Source organism: Typopeltis vanoorti, chromosome 7, assembly GCF_054136105.1.
Source record: "Typopeltis vanoorti isolate ZY-2024b chromosome 7, IOZ_Tvanoo_1.0, whole genome shotgun sequence".
NCBI classification, from domain to species: Eukaryota; Metazoa; Arthropoda; class Arachnida; order Uropygi; family Thelyphonidae; genus Typopeltis; species Typopeltis vanoorti.
In genome coordinates this window covers 113,711,281-113,735,845 of record NC_143555.1, presented here as the reverse complement: position 1 = coordinate 113,735,845, position 24,565 = coordinate 113,711,281, and the positions used below count along the sequence as shown (strand labels likewise).

The 24,565-nt window shown below is 33.1% G+C and overlaps 1 protein-coding gene across 1 annotated transcript in view; it reads left to right on the top strand.

Moving 5' to 3' along the window:
- shv (DnaJ heat shock protein family member shriveled) overlaps positions 1–22,685 on the top strand; it is a 124,590-nt gene extending 101,905 nt beyond the window's left edge. The window contains exons 8-9 of the mRNA XM_090395097.1: positions 13,538–13,697; positions 22,231–22,685. Coding sequence (XP_090251223.1) covers positions 13,538–13,697; positions 22,231–22,295 — 225 coding nt within the window. The 3' untranslated portion in view covers positions 22,296–22,685. The remainder of the gene's footprint in view (positions 1–13,537; positions 13,698–22,230) is intronic.
- The last annotated feature ends 1,880 nt before the right edge of the window (positions 22,686–24,565 follow it).

Here is a 24,565-nt window from a genome sequence, read left to right as displayed (position 1 = left end):
TTTTCTCTGGATGCTATACATCTATCCCAAAAATATGAAGTAAAAGTCTGTTTAACCTGTCCTTCAGAGAAGTATATGGGCTCTTCTCCAACAGAAAATCTAAACTGTTAAACAAAAAGTGTCTCCTTAATAGCTACAATCCCAAAGTGACTTAAAAGCTGCTTCTGTCTACATCTGCTAAATAAAAGTGAAATTTTGAGGTATCCCTATTTCATATTGAATTACTTATTCCTCTTCACTCTACCATGGATCTCCATCTGACTGTTTTGTGCTTCTCTCTTTGTCTGTGTCTAGATCTTTCCCTTTCTGAGTTCTTCTACTCCTTTCTTCCAGCTCACTTCCTTCCTTGCAGATTCCATTCTAATGCTTGTTTGAATATCATTTTCAGGTTTTATTAGTACGTGTCTTATCCATCTCCATTTTCTCTGTCATATGTCAGTGGTGTTCAACCTTTTTTACTACGTGAGCTACTTTTCTATAAAAAGTTATTCACTGATTTACTCTCTTATATATAAGTTATTCGGCAATCTACTCTCTAATATAGATCACGTTCCCCCAACCTGATATCTGATTACGCACAAATAAACAACTAAAAAAAAATGCACACCTAAAAACTTTGTGTATTTAAAAATTTATTTATCACTTTTAATTATTTTAATACAACAAAAAAAAAAATATTGGAATAAAATATTCATTTCACTATTTTGGAAAACCAAAGTTAGAAAAAACAACAGATTGATTACAAACTCACAAGTGACAGGAAATGCTGTTGATTTAAAAAAAAAAAAAAAAAAAAAAAAAAAAAAAAGTTGATATGAAATTTGACATTGTTTGAACCTCGCAATATTTTCATGGTCAAGTTGATATGAAGAAGTGGCCAATCGCAGACAATCATCAAAATGATCATTTGTAATTTGATTTCTTAATTGATTTTTTATGACGGTCATATTTGAAAAAGCAGATTCTGACAAGTATATCGATCCGAAACACGACAGAATTTTTCGCGCAATATCAGTTAATATTGGGAATTTTTCATGTGCATACTTCCAAATGACTTCATTGTTTATTGATTTTAAATGTAAACTATTCTGAATGTTTATTATCTCAAGTTCTACTTCAGCTTATTTATATCAAACAGCCCACTAATTTTATTTGAAATTTCTGTGATGTTCAAGTTTTCTTGAAATGGATTATTGATAACAGGGCAGCCTCCTCTCTGATAGCAATTCAGGAACTGGGACCCCTTCTGCTTGCTTCAGTCCCTTTATTAATCCTCCTCTGAGACCTCGCATGAAGTTTGACAATCCCCAAAGAATCGGTATGAGTCTTTTATCTTAAGTTTCAAGTTCGTTGCGCTTTTTGTTCTCCTCCTCTTTCTTTTGATTGTAAGTTGCCGGCCATCGGAAAGTTGTTTGAACTCATTCTGACCGACTTCGGAGATGTTTACACTTGGAGCCTGCAAGCCTTTCTCATACATGCAAGTTTCAATAACAATCTTTCTAATACTGCAATGTACAGCTTCAGCGAAGAAAACATTGCTTTTGTTTTTAACATTTTAACATATTCTTATTAAAGCAGTATGTACAGTTAGCTTCAAAAGAGTTATTTACAAGAACATCTAATACAAACTATACCAAGACAAACAAAATTTATTTTTTTACAATATTCACATGGGACTTAACCTAATTAAAAAATCGATTTAATTTGATTTGGAATATTTAATACTTAAGCTAGAATCTAGTTTTTACACTTTGCTTATAATCGTATTCACTCGGCTCGCTGTTTGACTTCCACCGATCCAAATTAATTCATTTACCTGGACTCAGTGGTGTGTTGGGACTGGCTCCTGCGAGCCGGTTGTTAAAATTTTTCAAATTTAGCAAGCCAGTTGTTAATGTTTTTAAGTCGGGTGAGCTGGTTATTAAAATTCTTTATGAAAGGATAGATGATGAATGGTGGTATATACCTTTTTCTCGTAAATATTTTACGAGAAAAAGTATATACCACCATTCATCATCAATATAAATTGTATAATAAACACTTACATATATTATTATTATCAAAAATAAATGCATAAAGGAGAATTCACAAAACACAAACTCAATTTACAAACGGGAATTTGGAAACGATTTTATTTACTAAACAATGTCTGTATTCATTAAAACACAAACACGTTATCAAAACTCCCGAACTGAGTATTTGAATAAACAATAATGCCTTATTTTTCGGCGAATTTCCAACATCTTGCAACATTAAGTTCTTGGAAATGCAACATTGTTACACTATTGATAAATACAAAAATAATTTTGTATTTATCAATAGCGCATGTCGCGACAGCTACAGTCTGGTCATTTGATCGACTACAAGTGGTAATATTAGTGTTACATTTTTTTTGTTCAGGATTTCATTTGATAATAGGTAAGTTGTAAGTAATATAGGAAAATTTTCTTTAATATATGTTTTTATTTCGGTTTTTTCTTTTTTTTTTAATAATTAAAATAATTTTAATCAGGATTAGAGTTTTGTGGTCGAAAAAGCGGATAGCTGTTAGTTGAAAAAATGAAATAGAACAAAATTTTTAAACATTAAAAGGACAAAATTTGAAGAAGCAGAAACAAAGACATCTGAAGATACAATAGAACTTGTGAAGAATCAAATTTTTCATAAAACGAGCCAGTTGTTAAAAATTTACCAACACACCACTGCCTGGACTTATAAGAAAATTACTGATTTGACAATTTGAACAAAAAATAAACAATAGCAATACACTTAAAGCGAATTAAAAATAATACAAAATAATGATAAATAAAATATTATGTTTTCAGTTTTAATTAAATTTGTAAGGAGGAATACATGAGAGATCGACCAAAAATCGCTCTGCGATCGGCGGGTTGAACACCCCTGCCATATGTTATTGCTTTTTGTTTAGTTTTTTTTGCTATAACTCTTTATTGGGTATCTTTTCTGGTCGTTTTATTTGTAGAATTATTCTTAAACATTTGTTTAAGAATAAAAAACTGCAAAACTACAAAGTTTTGCAGTTTTTTCCTAACTTCTTTTGTTGTTGTCCATGTTTCTGATGCATAGGGTAGAACTGATTTGCTATTTATATTAAATAACCTGATTTGATCTCCATATTTTCCCTAACATGTTAAAAATTATCTGTACTCTCTGTATCTTAATTTTATATCTTTCTCTGCTCCCTGTTTATTTATTATTGATCCTTGGTTATTAAAATTCTCCACTGTTTTTGAAATTTGGCTATCCAATACACCTAAACCTCTTTTTATGCAAATTTTTTTTACGCGAATTGGGATATCAAAAATAATTTTTTTTACGCGATTTTTATTCACTTTTACGCGACCAACCTAAAGCCTAAGTTAGGAAAAAATCTGTAATTCAAGAAAATTCTGAGAATTTTGTAGAATTGCATTCTCATTTCAATTAAGAAAATTCTAAATTCTTACGAATTTCATTTATTGGGAATTCCACGAATTACATAACTGACTGTGCATAAAAAAGCAGTTCTTTGCAGTTTGAATTTGGTGTTTTGTAGACAACACAGTTACTGCATTTTTTTAAGTGAAATCAAAATAAAAATCGCGTTATAAAATTAATAATTTTGCCAAGAAATAATAAATGGTAAGCTATATGTAATTTTCAAACTTTCATTTCATTAACCGAAGATTTTAATCCAGCCCTCACATGATGTTGCCGATAACCAAAAAAAAAAAAAAAGGAAAGCCATTTCCTTGGATATAAAAATTCAAATGTTAGATCGTCTTCAAACTGGGGAAGGTGCGACGGCTGTGGGTAAGCATTTTGGAGTCCGTGAATCAACTGTCAGATCTATAAAGAAAAATGAAGAGGCTATTAGAAAAGAGGTATGTTCTGGTACAAAATCAAGTACGAAATTATCATCATACACAAGAGATGTTGTTCTAGAAAAGGCCAAAAAAGCTTTAGTGATGTGGATAGAAAATAATGTACAAAAAAGAATGCCAGTTGACAGAAATTCCATCAAGCAATCAGCATTGAGATTTTATGAACAGATTAAAAAACTGCAGCCAGATACTTCATCTCAATCGAGGAAAAAATATGAATTTCATGCAAGCATTGGTTGGCTGGCTAAGTTTATTAAAAGACATGCTCTTCGTAATATAAAAATTAAAGATGAAGTGGCTTCTGCTGATGAAACAGCTGCTAAAGCATTTCCACAAAAACTTGCTAAAATAATTGAAGATGGAGGTTACACTCGTGAACAAGTTTGGAATATGGATGAAACCAGCATTTTCTGGAAAAAATGCCAAACAGAACTTACGTATCAAAAATGCAAAAAAACTCTTGGTGGGTTCATAGCAGCAAAGGATTTTTTGCTGCTTTGAATCCACCATAACACTCCTATTTTGTTCGAACGCTTTAGAAGATCAGATGTTAAAACCACTACTCATAAATCGATCATTAAGACCACGGCCAATGAAAGGCGTAGATTTTCAAAAATTGCCAGTTCATTGGATGGCCAACAAAAAAGCTTGGGTGACCATTCATATTTTCACTGAGTGGTTCCAGAAACATTTTGTGCCAGAAGTTAGACGTTATTTGAATGACAAGGGTCTCAAATTTAAAGTGCTTTTGATTCTTCATAATGCACCCAGTCATCCTGCCATAGAACACCCAAATGTGCAATTTTTTTTTCTGCTGCCCAATACCACATCATTGCTACAACCTCTAGATCAGGGTATAATTGAGACTTTTAAAACATATTATGTCAGACGAACATTTCAGTACATTATGAACAAGCTAAATGATGATGAAACACTATCAGTTATGAATGTGTGGAAAAAATTTTCGATTATGGACTTTTTTGATCAGGTTCAATTATCGTTATCAGAATTGAGACCAGAAACTATGAATGCATGTTGGAAAGCTATTTGGCCTGCATGTGTTAAAGAGAATGCTCCTGTTCCCTTCAATCATACTGCAGAATTCCCCAATATAATAAGTTTGGCATGTGAAATTGGCGGAGAAGGATTCGATGATCTTACATCAGCAGATATCGAAAAATTGTTAATTGATAAACCTCTTAGCAAAGACGAAATAGTGGAGATTGTTTCTGAGATTCCTGAAAGCAAAGAAGTTAATGATAATGATCAAGATAATCCTACTTTTACTGCTGATATAATTAAAGAAGGTCTTAAACTGGCCAGTAATTTAGGCAATTATTTTGTCTGACATGATCCAAATGAAGAACATGCTGGGAAGTTTTCACATGAGCTTAAGTTGTTAATGTCTTCATACAGAGAATTATATCGCGACTTATCTAAAGCATTAACACAGCGATTAATAACTGAATTCATGCCTAAAACTACTGAAACAACCAGTGGCACATTTGTTCAAGACATGACAAGAAGAATTCCACAAGTTGAGGCGGAAGTCAATGACGATAATACCATTATTACAGTCTCACGAAAACGAAAGCTTTCGCGTTTATTGTCAGAAACTGATAACGAATAACATAATTTTTTATAGAATCCTTAGCAAACAACTGAAATGAATATGTGTTTTTTAAAGTTATTAAAATTCATTATATGTATGTGTGTTCTCCATGAAATGTAAATAAAAATCTTATGATCCTAACGAATTTATTGTTTGTTTTTTTCATTATTTTGCTTATATTTCAGGTTTGGAACCAATCTTCACTTTTTCTATGGAGTCAGTAGTTCTTTTTACGCGAATTCTATTTACGCATAATTTTTAGGAACGTATCTATCGCGTAAAAAGAAGTTTAGGTGTACTGTCTTTATTATTTATTTTCATTATTTTTGTTTTCATTTTATTTAATTTCTTAATCCAACAGTCAAGGCTTCTTCATTGAATTTTATTGTTTTTGCATTCATATGTATTTGTCAGTAAAGCATATTGTCTACAAAATCCAGATCATGTAGCTGTTCTATTGAATTCCACTGTATTCCTTTTGTGTTTTTTATGGCATTTCTCATAACCCAATCTACAACAATAAGAATATTGTCTAACTCCCATTTTAATTTCAAATTTTTCTGAAAGTTTTCCATTGTGTATGATTTATATTTTATATTTTTCATAATTTTTTTTAACTATGTTGATAATTTTACATGATATACTATAATACGACGTTAATTTCCATATTGCATCTCTGCCAATGCTATCAAAAGCTTTTTCAGAATCAAAGTTGGTATAAAGATTTGATTGTTCTATTATTCTTAGTGTTGCTTAGGTGTTGTTTCCATTTTTTTTTTTTTTTTTTTATTCGTTCTAATATTATTCTTGTTAGCATTTTACTTGTTTAATAATGATATTCCTCTCCACTTATTGAAATAAGTTAAATCTTTTTTTTTTTTTTTTTTTTTTTTTTTTTTTTTTTTTTTTTGGTACTTTAATCAGTAATCCAATATTCATGTGGCCATTTTTCCTGCATTCATATTAGGTTTTAATAGTTCATTTGGTATACTGTCTATACCAGCTGGTTTTCCATTTTTACATTCTTTTAGTAGTTTTTGTATTTAATTTTTTTTTATTATTATTTCTTTGGTGTCTGTTTTTTTTTTTTTTCTTTTTCAGGTTTTTTTCTATTCATTATCTCTTTGAAGTATTCTACTCATAATTTCTATTTTAATTATTGTTTATTTAATCTCTATGCATTTATTTATATTTCTCAAATTCAAAAAGAATGGATATATTCACACACAAAATTCAATTTTGAATTTTGTGTGTGAATATATCCATTCTTTGTCTTTTGTTCTATGCACTCTTAGTTTTTTTGCAGCTTTATGGTATATGTTTTTAATATCTGTCCATATTTCTTCAGTACTTCATGAATTCTTCATGTTTGTTCTCTGTGGTCTGAGTAAGAACTTCATATCTATTTTTAAACTCTACTGCATATTTTCTTTTCTTTTCCATATTTTTTAGTCCATTTATGTTATATATTCTATTTTTGCCTATTACTTTCTTTATGTCCATAAGTCTTATTTTAATTTCTCCTATTACCAAAAAATGGTCTGTAATGAGCATCTGCTTCTCTCATTAATCTAATGTTCAGAAGAGATCCCTCCATCTGGTGCTCTCTGTGATACTGTATGTATATTTTTATGCCTAAGGAGATCCTTCAATTACTAATTCGTTCACTATGCAGAAATACCATTTTCATTTATATTTCTGGTACCTTCTTTTCCCATTATCATTTCTCTACCTGTATGATAATTTCTTATTTTAGCATTTTGATCCCCATTACTGTGTCTAGGATTTGTGTCATCTATTGTTTTTTGTAATATATCATAAAATTCATATTTTTCTTTTTCATCTGCATTATAGTTGGTGCATATACATTTATAATTGTCACTTTATAGAATCTTGAGTTTTATTTATCCCATACATGAGATGTCAAGAGATCTATATGCACATCAGTGCTGGGGGGGGATCAGATGACAACTGTGAGATAGAAGTTTATTAATTTTTGAAGTTAAATCTTGCTCTTATGCATCTTTCTATAATTGGTTCCCATTCTATCACTGCAGCTCTTGCTTTACCGGACAGCATTATTGCGACTCCTTTTGAGGAGTCGTGAAAACAGAGGACAGTGCATGTGCACTGTCCTCTGTTTGTTTTTTTTTTTTGCATATATTATTGTTTTTCCTCAACTGGATCAACCCCTGTTTATTACATCTTGTCTTATTTCCAGTGTTTCAATTTTGTCATCTTTCATTTCTTTGACTATATTGGCTGATTTTGATGTTTCATACATAGGCCTCACATATCAACATCCAGTTGGTATTTTTCATCTCCAAATAATTTGTATGTCCAAATTTTCTGTTATTTCTCAATTCCCTAGTTTCAATAAAAATATGCCACATCATGGTTGGCTTTCATATTGAATTAGGGTATTGAATTCTCACATGTTGTGAGATTCTGAGTGTTTTCAGCATATTGGCCCTTTTAAAATCCATCATGCTTTACCAGCTATTGTTGTTGTTCTTAGACAGGCTTGACGTGTGTAAACATGAAATCAGATTTTAATTTGCAGTATCAAAACCTATCTTACTTCGGTCAAATAAGTCATTTTGCAGATAATACCTCATAAGTCCTGATTTATCCACCATGAGTTCACTCTAGTTGTAAGCTCTTTTTTTGGGATAATACCTAATTGCTTCAACGAAGCATATTTAAATGTTTGTTCAAAGAAAGAGATCTGAAAGCTTATTACACCTTCTAGATTTAATCTCGTGGGCTTGCCCTTCTTGAAATTGGTGAAGAGAAATTGTTTCTAAGGGTGTAAAACATTTTTTTCCACTTATATATTCCTAATAGTTTGAACCTAGTACCCACACACACATGGTTGCATTTAAAAAAAAAAAAAAAAAAAAAATGGTACTCAAATTATCTCTTAACTGGTTTGGTTAATTAACGTATGTTTTCCCAGTGGCTGCATGTTTTCTCTTCGCATATACACTAGTGGCCAAAATTGTGGAAACCTTTTGGAGAAAGTGTATTTTTGAGGTTTGATGGCTCATAACACTACTTTTTTTTTTTTTGGTATAATACCATAAAATTATATATCAATGGAAAGATAATTTAAACAAGAATGTAATACAACAAAGTTTTGTTCAATTAACTGTATTCTATGAAAACTTATAGTCAAATAACCAGAAAAAAGAAGCACACAACTTGTTTTGAAGTAGCTTTCCTTCATTTGAATATAGCCAATGAGCATGAGTGTTTAGAGAGCCAGTCAGGTGTCATCTTGTCTTGGCAAGGAGCCAATAAGGTCACAGTAGGATTCAGTTATTGATGTCATGTATTGGAGCTGAGAGGAGGACATTTGTCAATGTGTTATGTGATTGCTATCAAGTTGGTTGGTTTTTTTGTGTTCTTTCATTTAGTGAGCTTGTAAAACGTAATAAAATTAAAGAAATGGTGCAAAGAGTTGACTGGTCACCCAGAAAACAGTGTAAAATAGTACTATTAAGGCTACAGGTATGAAGAAATTAGAAGAAAAATTGGTGGAAACTTAACCAAAGGTGGCATTTCTAAATTTTTGAAGAGGTATAAGGAGACTCAGTCACTACAAAACCAGACTGGTAAAGGCAGGAAAAGGTGCACAACAGCAAGTGATGGTAGAAGAATTGAGAGACTGTGCCTACGTGACAGAAGAAAATCATCTGAGTGTATACAAGATGAAATGGCGCAATACAATTGAAGTTGAGTGCAAGGACTGTTTGGCACAGACTGCAGGAATTTGGTCTAAATGCTAGAATTCCACAAGAAAAGCCATTTTTATCGAGAGCAAGATCGAAATCTTGCTCTCAAGACCAAACATGAAACTTTTTTTCAAGCCATTTCAGGTCTTCAACAAGTCATGGTGATTATACACACACACCAGGCAGTGAAATTCATCTGCTGCCTAAAACATTTAACATCCATCTGGTGGGATTCAAATCTACAGCCCCTAATCGTTGAAGAACAAAAGTGCTTTCCTACTTGGCATTCCATTTCCTCTGACCAAAGGACTGAACTTTAGGCAACATTAAACTCATATCCTTACTCTTATCCATGCTTTCTCCAGTTTTGTTTCATCTGCATACAGCTGAATATCTTCCATTTTGTATGCAGATGAAACAAAACTGGAGAAAGCATGGATAAGAGTAAGGATATGAGTTTAATGTTGCCTAAAGTTCAGTCCTTTGGTCAGAGGAAATGGAATGCCAAGTAGGAAAGCACTTTTGCTCTCCAACGATTATGGGCTGTAGATTTGAATCCCACCAGATGGATGTTAAATGCTTTAGGCAGCAGATGAATTTCACTGCCTGGTGTGTGTGTGTGTGTGTGTGTGTGAGAGAGAGAGAGAGAGATCACATTCATCTGTTATAATAAAAAAAGTTCTGTTTTTCTATTTCGCTGCTTTGTCTTTATTTTCTGTACTTAAAACTTCATGAATGGTCGACTGCTGCCATTTATTTATGTTAGATCCTATATCCTCATACGTATCTATTATATGTATGTATGCTTAGGAGAAAGTGGCCAATTATTCAAAGGAACTATGAAATTATTATAAGTACTTTGGTATTAAACTGAATCACATCTCTGCATGTGAAATTTGGGCATGTACGTTTATTGATTTCCAATTGTTAGATCTTGAATGATGGCTCTATCAAGAATAGAACCGCTCCATTCAAGATTTAACAAGAGAACATATGAATATATGAAGATGCAGATATTAACTTTGCTTAAAAAGGAATTAAAATATAAAAGAAGAGGTTGAATCTTAAATTAAAATGAAATCGAAGGAGGAAATAAATATTAAATTGTACTATGTTTAAAGTTATTGTCTGATATAGATGGAATCTTAATTTGTCAAAAGTATCATCGTGCAAACGAAAGTTCAAAGGTTGCAGTATGACCACCAAAGATGACATAACGAGCGATGAGTAGGCATTCGTGGAAGGCGCAAGAAATTCGCGTTCCCTGAAAAAAGCGATGCGTGTACAGCTAAGAGGTGACATCATTCGGAGACAGCAAATAGGAGAGCGTCGTAGACATGTTTGGAGTGCGGAAAGAGGGCGCTATAATGGGGTTTAAAACAGATTCACATCGTTGAGAGGAGCTTTCTTTTTGCTTCATTTTACGTTTTTCTCCTGGTTCCTGTGGTGTTCCTCGGTCGCGAGTGCCCTCCCCGTGGGTCTCCTGCTCGAAGTTCCCGAGCAGATCAGCATGTCTGATATCCGACAAGACGTGTGAAGATGGCAAAGCGGCAGCGTGTTTCCCATTGCTGAGCGACACGAGTCGAAGAAAATATAGCACGAGATGACAGCAGTGTTCGAGTTTTAGACCATTGGTGTGGATCTAACTGATGAGATTAGCAGCAAAGGATTCCTTTGAAGGTAAATAGTGTTAGAAGCGGCGACACGAAAAGTTCGTAAGCCCAGAAGAAACAAGTGAATTCGGGAAGGGCACGTGGCGGCAATCCATCATACAGAGGGACAATCTATAACAAAGAACAGATGGAATGATTGAGAAATCATCTTACAAGGTGCTAATGTACAAATCTTCCCTTTTCATGTGTTATCTATTGGTGACGAAGGTGTAAAATGGACAGAGTTTAGAAAAGAGAGATTTTGAGACAGTTTCCTGTGTTATGTTAATCGAATTGGACTGGTAGTCTACGTTCATAAGTTGTCTAGACCAAGTTGAATGTGTGTGGGTCGTTAGTAGCAGTAATCTAGTTTAATACCGACATCCATGTTTGTGATATAGATGAACATAAGATTCTCATGAGTGTGTTTGAATAGCCTGTCTGTTTGATTATTATTACCCTGCTTTACTTGTATTTTAGTATTAACCTTGATTTGCTTGATTATATGTGTTGTTTAAATTGTAATGTTCTTAGATAAATGTTTTCCCATGTATACCTGAGTTTGTCTGAGTAAGAGATTGAATTTTACCACTCACAAAAATATCAAACCTATGTTTAGAGAAAAAGGGGGAATTTAAGATTGTCAAGGGCATGACTGTATACTGAGAACTCAATCTACCTAACTACTTAATCTATATAAGGTATTACTTGAATTCTGGGAAAGTTTCTTCGGATAAGAATTTCTATCCTAGAGTTCCGACTGGCGCAGCATTAACAAATAAATTTCGTCAGAGCTCGAAGAGAGAAGCAGCCCCAGAAAGTCAGTTTAGAAGCCAGATCTCAGTGGGCACAAGGATAACAATAGAAATAAAATATTTAAGAAAACAACGACGTAACACAATGAAGACAATCTGAGATCTGCTGTCAGCCATTTTTGTATTACTGTTGTTTACATGACCAGCAGTCTGATTTGTCAGTGTCATGATGTCACATCATACTGTCAACATGTTACTATTGTACACATGTTGACAGCAAGTGTATAGAGAGAAAAGAGGAACCTTATTACATATTGAAGATGAACTTTCATGAAGGAATTGTTTGTTTGCCATTTCTCTTTACCTTTAATGTTTGTACTGAAAGAAAGCCACTATTTGTTGTATCTTCAGGTATTCAAATAGTGATGTTCATTCAGTACAAACATTAAAGGTAAAGAGAAATTGGTTGGCTAATAGAGCTTAAGTTCTTTCAAAAAAAAAAAAAAAAAGATATCACTCTTTAATTCATAGAAAGAAGCAAAATTAGAATCAGAAAAGTGTCATCCCACATTATAGTTTACAATTAAAGAAATCAAAAACCTGAATCATTGTTCTAAGTCATTCTAATGTGTGTTGTCTCTGCAAGGAAAGAAAGTATTTTATGTGATTCCGTTTGTTTGGAAGTAGGGACAATTTTCTCCATTTTAAGTGTGGATGTTATGTGATTCTTTCATCACACTAGCAAGAAATAAACAAATGTCCTATTAGAATAATCATCACAGTAACTTGTTATTTTCTGTAGGAAGATTTAAGAATTTTAATATGATGATCATGATACAGTTTAATGGAATAATTGCAGCACAAAGAGAAATAAACAGCAGGTTTGATTGTTTCAGTATTTCATCTGTCACAGAGACATCTTCAGGAATGCAGTGCTAAAATTATAATAACACACAAACAATAAGTGAAAGAAAAGAAATTAGACTAAATGAAGACTAAAGTCTTATGAGGGGTGTCCTCTATGGATGTTGTTGGCTAGTCTTAGATGATTGTAAAACATCCTGAGTGTAAACTAGCACCTAAGCCTAAATGCTGGTTTACTAATATGATGGTCATTGGTCACTGAGCTGTTAAATTCTTCAAATTAATGTTTGTGACCAACTTCTGTTATGGTAACACTTTTCAATTGCATATTTAAAGTGAGTTTCTCGAAATTTTCCGATTTGTAATTATTCATTGTTTATTTGTAAATAAATTTATATTTTCTCAGTTTGATTAAAGTGAATCTCAGTTGCAATTTGTTGAATGTTTCTGCATTTCTGAACCTGATTGTGATTAAGAAACAATTAAACTAAAAAATGTCATTGTTGAACAGTAATGGTATTCACATACTGGTGTGTGTGTGTGGCATTTGTTTAAGTTGCAATCATCTGTTTTATATAATCTTGTTGGAATCATTTCAGACATTTCATTTTGAAATGCTTGAAATGATATGATAAGCATTCAAAAAGTTCTAATTATTGAAACAACAGGATACGATATAATTGTAATACTCATGGTTTTGTCATGAAATCGGTGTTTAGTTTGCAGTATCAAAAATGTTATTTACTGTGCTGTCATAACAGTTGAAGCATCTATAATTTTAAGACCATAAGTTCAGATTCCATTGTGTTGAACTTCTCTCCTCCATACAAATTAAAATTGCTTTAGATAGGGAAAGGGCTCAAAAATTCAATAACTTATTTTCCTGAAAATAGATTTTGTTTCAAAACTGATTCTATTTATCCATAACATTAAGTAATTTTTAGTTTGTTTAATTAATTATCATTTTAATCTTTCCCACATAGAAAAAAATTTATCAACAATTGGTTTTCTCATTTTTTATGTGTTTCTTCAGGTTCAGATTAGCAGAGATAAAATAACGTGGCCTGGAGCACGTCTTAGGAAGAAAGATGAAGGCATGCCTAATTATGAAAACAATAATAAAAAAGGAACATTATATATAACATTCGATGTAGACTTTCCTAAAGGTGAATTAACTCCAGAAGAAAAAGAAGGTAATCTCATGCTAGTAGTTTTTTTTTTTTCATATAGGATTTCCACAAATGAATGCTGGCATTTTAAATGCAGTTTATGGTCTGCAAAATTTGAATAAGTGATTGATAATAAAATCTCGAGAGGCAGTATATATAATCAATTTAAAGAAATGGTGTTAAATGCCTATACAACACCTGGCAGTTAGGTGCTCATTCCCCAAATAGTTTGGGTAGAAAAGAACGGATTACTGGTCACAATGTGCCTTCCTCTTCTAATATCCTGATAGATCGAATCCTTTATCCCTGTCTAATTTTTTGAATATCAGTGGGAAGCTAGTCTCTGCCCCTAGAGTTTCACTGATAGCCGAGCTCAAAACTGTCAGTGAATCAAGAAGACAGAGGAGAGAATACAGTAGATAACTGCCACTATCTTGTGGCCCTAGATATTAATAATTATGTGTGTGTTGACTTCACACCATTAAGGTTTTTTTTTTTTCTTTCTGTGTAATGAAGTCACTTCCTGTGTGCACACAAGAGTTAAAAAGACAACATTCTACAATTACTGGAAATGCTTACACATACATGTAGCATAAGCCGAATTACAGGTTGGATATATGCCAAGCTAACATTGAACTTGTTCATCTCAAATAAAACGCTACATTCCAAATTTAGAATGTAACTGCTGCTTACTGTTTTCATTAAATATTTGCATTTAAAATAACAGCATTCTTTTGTGAAAACTATAGATTTTACAAAATGCATTAATAGCATCATTTAGAAAGTAGCAAAAAATTTGTGCATTTATCTTTGATCATAAATTCTGGTAGTAAAACTTTGGTAGGACAATGATGATTGACTGCTGAATTAATCCTGGATAACTCAACACTCAGTTTGACATTGACATGTTTAAAAGTATGTTTAAACAGATCAAGCCAAAAGATCAATGTATTGTTTAGTGATGGATATAACAGATTATTTTTAACTTTCACTATTTTTCTTGATTCACTAAAACCACTAAAGAAAAAAACCAGGTGATGCTACATATAAAAGGAAAATGAAGTTGGAACCATCCTCCATTACCAGTTTGATAACCAATTCTCAATTTCTTTCTTTTAAGGTTACACGGTGATCAGCACTCATATTTGTCAATTTAGGGACGCAAAAACACGTGTTGAACAGATTATTTTATTAATTACTAATAAAATAAAACTTGTCAGAAGAATACAACTGTCATCATCAGAAGAATACAACTGTATAAGGAACCAATCTACATGCTCATGCCCTGTATACCGGTAAACTAAATCTACGTAGTTAATAAATCCTTTTTCCTAGCCTGACCTCTAGTGATAAAAAAATAAAATAAATACAAAATTATATATATATATATATATATATAAATAAATAAATACAACTACAATAAACTGCTAAAGTCCTCATGTATTAATATTCTTCTGGATAGTTCTGATTGTTATAAAATGATTTCTTCAGTTGCTGTTGCATGTTACAAACACTTCACCAGGTTGTCTTCTTGTAGTGGGATTTTTCTAAGGCTAGTTTAGGTTGTTATACAGGTTGTAGATGGGTCCTCCACATTCTTGAAATGGTTAGGCCATCATTTTTGTTGAGATTTGGGTTGTGTTTGAGCATTTCACATGACTCGTTAAATTTTCTCTCAAACCAGGTTTTGGTGCAGTGTAGGGACTTGGTGTTTTTCCAGTCAATTCTGTGGTATGTTTGGAGTGCGTGGTCAGAAAAGCCGGTTTTACCAAAAATGGAGGTATTTAATGTGTCGCTTGTGTTCGTCTTATCTGATTGGGATAGTTCGCCCTGTTTCCCCTATGTATGGTATGTTACATGTGCATTGTATTTCGTATACCCCTGGGTGTGCTAGGTGCGGAAGAGGATCTTTAGAAGAACTGAGTAGGTGTCTTAACTTATTTGGGGGTTTAAAGGTGGTTTTAATGTTGTATTTGAGAAGCGTTCTGTCTATTTTTTCAGAAATGCCTCTAACATAAGGAATGGCAATAGCATTCTTGAAATCTTTTTTGTTCTTACTGGTATCTTTATGGAGGATCTTGTGAATAGTTTTTTTACTGTATCCATTTTTGATAAACGTTTGGTTGATGATCTTGTATTCCTGGTTTAGAGCCTGTTCATTAGAACAAATAGTTAGGGCTCTGAGTTTAAGGGTGCTTATGACACCTAGTTTTTGTGTTGGGTGGTGGTAAGAATTTTTGTGTATGTATTGGCCTGTGCGTGTAGGTTTGTGGTAAACTGAGAAGGAGAGACAGCCAGAGGGAAGATGTGTGACAAGTGTGTCTAGGAAAGGAAAAGAGTTGTTTTTTTCCCATTTCAATGGTGAATTGGATACGTTTGTGTTGTTTGTTTAGGTGGCTAAGGAATGTATTTAGAGCTTCGCGGCCATTGGGCCAAATGGCAAAAATATCGTCGACGTATCTGAGCCAAATTTTGGGCTTTAGACATGCTGTCTCTAGAGCACGGTGCTCAAAGTCTTCCATACAAAAGTTAGCTATTGGGGGAGAAAGTGGTGAGCACATGGCTGTACCTTCTTTTTGAAGGTAAAAATTGTTTTGCCACACCTGTTTCCCCTATGTATGGTATGTTACATGTGCATTGTATTTTGTATACCCCTGGGTGTGCTAGGTGTGGAAAAGGATCTTTAGAAGAACTGAGTAGGTGTCTTAACTTGTCTTGTGACATATCATGAGAAATGCTCAAACACAACCCAAATCTCAACAAAAATGATGGCCTAACCATTTCAAGAATCTGGAGGACCCATCTACAACCTGTATAACAACCTGAACTAGCCTTAGAAAAATCCCACTACAAGAAAACAACCTGGTGAAGTGTTTGTAACAATTCAATAGCAACTGAAGAAATCATTTTATAACAACCAGAACTATCCAGAAGAATATTAATACATGAGGACTTTAGCAGTTTATTGTAGTTGTATTTATTTATTTATATATATATATATATATATACAGGGTGTTCGGGATAAATTTAACAGTTTCATAAGGAAAAAGAAAATCTTCTTTGTATCTATTAAATTTAATGAATTGACAAAAAAACATTACAGGCAGAGTTAATTACAATACTATCAACAAGATTTACTCAAAATAACCACCATTAGCATCGATCACAGCTTCAATTCTGCTTCGGAACCTCGAACAAGCTGATGCTACAGTCTCCCTGGGAAGGGCTGCAAAAACTGTTTTAATTTTATCCATTAACTGGGCTTTTGTATTACTGGAAGTGCGATTGGTGTCTTTTTCAACTGCGCCCCATACAAAATAATCCATGGGGTTAAGGTCTGGGGAGTTTGGAGGCCAAACATTTGGACTGGTGAAGTCGTAGAAATTTTCAGACAACCATTTTTGACTTTTCCCAGAGGTGTGGCAAGGGGCCGAATCCTGCTGCCATACATACGGCCTACCATTGGCTACCCTTGTTATCCAGGGCTTGACTACAGTTAGCAACTCCACGAACAAAGCCCGAATTCCAATGCCAGGGTTCTTCAACACCTGTTCCTGCAGATTTGCGAGGAATTCTGCTGTACGAACGCAATCAGATCGTCTGCTAGGGATCTTTCTTCTTGCTACATCCTCGTAGTCACCATTGCAAGTCTCTAGTTCATGCCTGATTGTTTTTACTGTATTCAGGGAGCATTGGGCAGCAGTCGTAATATCCTTATTTTGATGGCGGGCACGAATCATCATGATACAAGTTATTCTCTTCCATGATTCAGGTGGGTTCCAGCTATCCATCCTTTCTGACATCTTGTATATGAATGAAGAAGGGTCCAAGCTTTTAAATGAAGAGAAGTGTGTGTTAATACATGTAACTTACGGAAAAATATAATTAATTATAAATATGTCAAATTTATCCCGAACACCCTGTATATATATATATATAATTTTTTATTTTATTTTTATTTTTTATTTTTTTATCACTAGAGGTCAGGCTAGGAAAAAGGATTTATTAACTACGTAGATTTAGTTTACTGGTATACAGGGCATGAGCATGTAGCTTGGTTCCTTATACAGTTGTATTCTTCTGATGATGACCCCGATATAGGGGTCGAAACGTCAAGTTTTATTTTATTAGTAATTAATAAAATAATCTGTTCAACGTGTGTTTTTGTGTCCCTAAATTTACGAATATGAATTCTCAATTTCATCTTTTAGGAAGCTATAAAGGTTGGTCTCCAGAAAGAAAGAAAGCATGGGAATTAATGAGTTTGTCACAAGCATTGCACATGGTTATAAAGAGCTATAACAGCTGAACATGTGTTAATAAATTGTATTGCTATTCTGAAGTGAACTTTGTAGTATGTCATATCTAATATACATTATATATTAAGGAATGTGCTAGCTAAGGCTGGTCAATTGGTAGAGTCTCAGCGTGTTGGTAGTTGGAAGGGTACCAATCGTTCGATGCTGCTGGCACTCTGCTGAGGGGTGGCCATTCTCGCAGGGTTAACTTTGGTCTGTAAAACTGACGTATGTCAGACCTCTGTGTCCTCAAGGCACATGGATATAACACAAAAAATATTAAGGAATGCAGGTGATAGAGAATCTGTGCAGACTGGTTTCAGATAGGCTATATGGGCAAATGATACCATGTGTATAAGGCTGTACATTTTGGATGGAAAACCTTAAAGACAGCAAGGGATATTAAAAAACAGAAAGCGACTTTAGTGACTTTTACGTGGATTAATTCTCCATCATTCTCTATACACTTTGCCATCACTGAGTCTGATGCTATATGTCCTGTCTTATTCCGACATTGGAGCTTCTCAGAACAGCTCATTTCTGTCTTGCTAATCTGTTCAAATCAGCAGAATAGAATTATTTGTCTCAGCCAATGCTACACCTCATTTTCAACCACTTGATCATCAATAAAATTTTTGCCGCCAAAGTGCTGTTTCTGGGCCAACCAGATGAAGTCGGTGGCTATAAGGTGGATGTTGGAGTTCCAACTGACATTCTTGAATTCTCTCCAGGGTTCCTGTAGCTGTATAGGGTCTCACATTGGCATGGATGAGCAAATACTCCTTTTGTCAGTAAGCCTGGACAATTTTGATTACATCCTGAAGCTACAATAAAATTTCACAGTATGATACGGCATTTAAATAGGCCAGCAGTACTCTCCTTTCTGGAAATCCCAGATGACCATAAACATAAGCTTTCCTGATGATGGAATATAACCTTGAACTTCTTTGCTTGCATGTGAAGCACCTACAATACATTCCCCGTAACAATTCTGTTTAACATGTCTTCCGCTGCATAGTAGAAGAGATGTTGTAAGGACAGATTTCATTTGGTTCATTTTGTGGTTAGGATTCAGTTCTCTGGGCATCCATTATACTTTCATGAAAATGTAAATGATCATGCATTGTTGTAGGCTAGATCATGAAAACAGCCTGTTTCACTCACTGTGCTGCCTGTCATCTCAGATCAATTGTTCCACCTATCTCACAGTGGCTTCTGTCACAATCTAAAAAGGTGACCAGACCAGTCTTCATTGTGATGTATTGATTGTCTTTATTTTGCAAAAATTTCTGGGTCCAGTTGTGAACTGCTGGTTTTAACAAACACTTCTAAACAGGATCTATCTTTTTATGAATGTCCTTTTTGTCCACAAGAAAAAATTTAACACATCTGTTCAACACATCCTTGAGCCTGTTGACATTTTAGGCTACTTAGAACAACTGTAAAACATCTAGATTGTACTGCTATTTAGTGATGCATACTTAAAACTATTCACTTCTAATTTATTTGTAACTTACTGACTTTCCCTCATATCAGATATAACATACTACAAAGTTCACTTGAGAATAGCAATGCACTTTAGTAATATAGTTCATTGGTAACTAGTAAACTAAGTACTGGTGCATGTATCTAATTGCTACAGCCTTGGGTAAAAGTGGAGAACAAAGTTTATTTCTTTGGAAGAATTTGCACTTCAAAATGTATTCCTTGGAGATCAGTTCTGATTCAGAGGTACAGAAAATCCTAATTAAATATTGTCGGTTTTATTTTTTTTTATTACTCATTGTTTTTGAACATTTTTTTCAATACTTTTGTATTCTAAGAATAAAACTTTCCTTCATTAAGATAACTACTTCATACAATCAAGTTTTGCCACGGCAATCACATTATTAATGATGAATTTGTTGATAACCTAACTTCTGAAAAATCCCATCCAAAGCTTCAATAGCATTTAGTGAAGTTTCCACTATATAAAAAGCTATTTCTTTGGTCTGCCTACAAATTGTCTATAGTGAGTCAATCATATAAATTTCCTTTCAGTTAAATATACAAGCAAGTCAATTTATGTATTTTTTTTAAATACTAAAACTACATTAGAATAACTCCTGCTTCTTAACATTTACCATAACTTGACAGTTTTATTAAAACAAACATAATTACAATAAGTGCAAATTGAATCTTTGTAGGAATTCATGCCAAGCAAGTTTGTCAGGGGCATGTTTTTTAACCCCACACATGATAGGTTGTAAAGCCTACTGTGCATTATTATGTAGTGCATGCCAAACTCACAAAAAATATGATCTCTGAAGAGTCCATATAATTACCTTCTATTAAGTTCATTTTCAATATGCCAGTACTAGCAGATGGCACTGTTTTGAACTCTTGGTGCTTTTCTGTGATAGTCGAATCTGTTGAAAGAAACTTGAAAGTCATGGGCTGTACACTACTAGCAGCAGTGAAAGTGGTAATTGCAAAATGCATTGTATCCTTGTGAATGGATTAATGAAAGTGATTATACAGGCTGTTCAGAGACTGACTTCTATTAGTTTGGTGTTATGACTACATTTCTAGGGTTGCACACTTTCCTTCTCCCAACTTCAAGGTTGCAGATCTAACATGCAGAATGCTTGGATATCTTCATAAATATCTTTAATCTCAAATGGAATTTATTCAGTGATTTGATTTTTTTCAGTAAATATGGAAATGAAGTGAATCATTAAAAGGTATATTTTGCAATAGTATTGTTGTATGTCGTAATGTAGTAATTTTTAGTGGAACCTGTGGCATAGTAATTAAATAATAAAGTAACACATAAAAACCACAGCGATATCTTTAATTAGTAAAAGGACAGATATTTCATACTAAAATTAATAGTACATCTTCAGTGTCTGTAATAGGAATGGAATACAGGCAAAACGTTTGGTGGATCACCTATTAAAATACAATTGTTACTGCGTGCAATTAAATTCGTTATTTCTATTATTTCCTAGCAAGCAGTAACAATTGTATTTTAATAGGTGATCCACCAAACGTTTTGCCTGTATTCCATTCCTATTGCTGTTACAGACACTGAAGATGTACTATTAATTTTAGTACAAAATATCTGTCCTTTTACTAATTAAAGATATCACTGTGGTTTTTACGTGTTACTTTATTATTTAGTCGTAATATAGTGTTATGACTAAATAATAAAGTAACACGTATATCTAGAACAGTTTTTAACTTATTTACTGCAGGCAGTTCATAACTACTTAGTTTTAAATTGGTTTATCATTAAATATGGTTCAATTTAAACCAAAATTTGAGATAGTCTAACAAATTTCAGACACTAAATTTTAATAAATCCATCCTTCATGAATGGAGAAAGAACTTGTGAAAATTGACAAAACAAATCCAGTACATCTGTGCATTTCATGAAATGAATCTAAAAATGAAAAAATAGTAGACTCCCCTCTTCATTTACAACTCATAGGCCTGATCTAGTTTTAATTATATTTATGATTAGTAGAAAGGACCCAAAAACAGTATCGTTTTATAGCAAAAAATGTTTTCCTTTGAAACTTAAGTTTCAAAAGTGATTGAGAGCTTGTGACAATACACCTTTCATGGATTTGTCTAGGTTTTTAACTACTAATGACACTGGCCAGGAGCCCTTTTTTTGATTTAAGTTTCACTGATCCATTGATTCCATTCTTTTTAGACCGTATTAATTTTAACTTTTCATGTATCTTCTTGATTTCTAATAATGGTGAATTATTTGGTAGTATTCTTATTTTTTAAATGATTTTTCTACATATCTTCTGCACAATTTTCCCTACTTTTCTTTAGAACTTGTCTGTTGTACAGTTTTCAAAGACCAGCTTTTGAACTCTTAGACTCTTAATCAACTTAAATCAACTCTTAGGACCATGCTAAAATTGACATTAGCACTTATCTGCTTATTCTAATTGATTTTCTCTCTTGTTCCATATAAACTTACTCTGCTTGCTTCTGCCCTTATTAGCTTTTGTAATTCTGCTCTATTTTCCATACAAATTTTCTCTCTTCACTAAAAATTGTACTTAATATAGCTATTTACTTTTATATTTACATCATTCTAAATGTAACTATTACATGTTTCCTATTCGAATATCTTTGCCTGTTTATGTATCAATTTCAATTAGAATATCTTTGCCTGTTTATGTATCATTTGTAGTAGAGGATGCACATAAATACGATTGAAGTATTCTAGTTTGATTGTTTATCTTGTTTTCTTTCAGCTGTTCGAAAATTACTTGGAGAAGGTTTGAAACAAAAAGTCTATAATGGTCTGCGAGGATATTGATGCACGTAGGAATAGCAAATAGAAATTTCTCTTTTGAAAAGTGAATAAACTTGTACAGTATAACATTTTTTTACTTGTAACCGTGAACTGCAAACATACCTATGTGGAGTGTAAATTTTTTTTTACCCAGTGTATTGTTTACTGGATTTCCATTGCCTCACCATATGAGATTCACTAGACTTCCTTGTGCTAGAATATCTGTGAGGATAACAATTCAGTTATTTATAATGATTCATTACTGTAGAAATGCATATGCATATTGTCACATTAACTGTAAAATAAAATATTAATTAAAAAAAAAGCAATCACTGTGCATATGTGTGTATACATAATTGAAACATTGTATTTCAATCTAACACTTGCAATAAATGCTTAATATTTCCTATATAATATGCTGTGCTGTTTATTAATGTGATTAATAAATAATTTGTATTGTAAAATATCAGGTTGAACAATAATAGAAATTTGAATACAAAAGAATAAAAAGTGCTTTACAACAGAATCCTTCTAAACATGTAGTCGCATAGCAGCTATGATAATACATTGGGGTATCTAAAAAATTGTTATTACAAATGATAGCAATTTCCCAGACTTGTGGAATCAAAGGGAGTCATGATTTAAGTCAGGCCAATGGAGTAAGGCTTCAGCACTTTCTTTGAATGCCCATATTTAAAAGCAATTACAGTATTCCCCACCCCCCTTTTGCAGATAGTACTGAACCCTATATTATGTTTTTTCCTATATATACCTGTGATAAAGTTTAATTTATAAATTAGGCACACTAAAAGATTTAACAACAATGACTAATAATAAAATCGAACAATTATAACATACTGTAATAAAAGTTATCTGAATGTGAATGGAATCTTGGCAACCTTGTCATACAATTATTTTATGAAGTCAAACTTTCACCTTTTCACTTAAAAGGAAGCACTTTACAGCTCCTCTTTGGCATATCCGAATTGCCAGCATCACTACTCTTGCACTTTGGGACCATTATTAAGTAAAAGTAGGGTTACATGAACATCACTGCGATACTGCGGCAGTCAGTCTGATTACTCAGAACGATGCACAATTTAAAACTTACGAATTGTTTATTTCTGGAATTTTCCATTTAATATTTTTGGATGGCTACCGAGTGACTAACAGGTAGGTAGCATATATGGTACAGTATGGACACTCTGGACAAAGGGATGATTCATGTCCTTGGCAGGATGGCACAAGATTTCATCACATTACTCAGAATGGTGTGCAATTTAAAACTTATACATTATTTCTGAAATTTTCCATTTAATATTTTCCGACACCAGAGTTTACTGCAGATAACTGAAACTGCGGAAAGCAAACCCACGAATGGGGGGGGGGGACTACAATATACAAAAGTTTGGGAAATTGTTCAATTCTATGTTGAGCTAGACCAGATCTATAAGGCTTGATAAAGTTAGATATAGCCATCTTGTTCTGAAATATAGTTTTTGACTGATCTTCCTATTTGACCAAAATAAGACCAGCTGCAAAATTATGAAACTTGAATAATTGTGGAAGAGGTGACATTTAGACTGCAGATTTAGTTGCTGGATTGTGGAAGGTAGTGATGACTTCACCACCTTCATATCTGACAAATTTGAATGTGTGACAAAGATTCAGAAATGTCTTTAATATAAGGAATAATACAAATTGTCACCATTACTGCTATTTTGTTGTCTCAGTGTGAGGAAAATTCGTGAAAAGGGAGATCATATCAAAACTCATATCTGAAGATGCCAGTTTTATATCTTTGCAATAAATTCTGCAGAATTTTTTAATCGAAGCTGAATAGCTAATGAGAGATGAAGATTAAACAAAAAATCTTGAAATTTTGTGGGTGGGACTGTTTGTGGAATCCACAAAGGTCTAAGTGGACAATTTTTTATTTAATTTCAATGCATCATACATTCTAGATCTTGCATGACAGGTTCTGGGTTTAACTGTTTCTTGATCAGTGGATGTTTTGTCCAGTAACTTAAGTTTATTAATTTGACTTTTGGTACGATCCCTACTAATCAGAAAGTATGCATTCCAATCCAAAAGGAGCATTTTCATTTTATGATTGTAAGATTTGGGATTTCATTTTTGGTTGTTGGATAGCATAAATAGTTCTGGAAACCTCAAAACAAAGTCTGTTAGCCACATCACTAGAAAGATGATTAATGTTCTTTCCAGTGTCGTGCATAAAGTCTAGATAAAGTTTGTTTTTACAGGTTACTATATTCATAATACAACTGCTCACC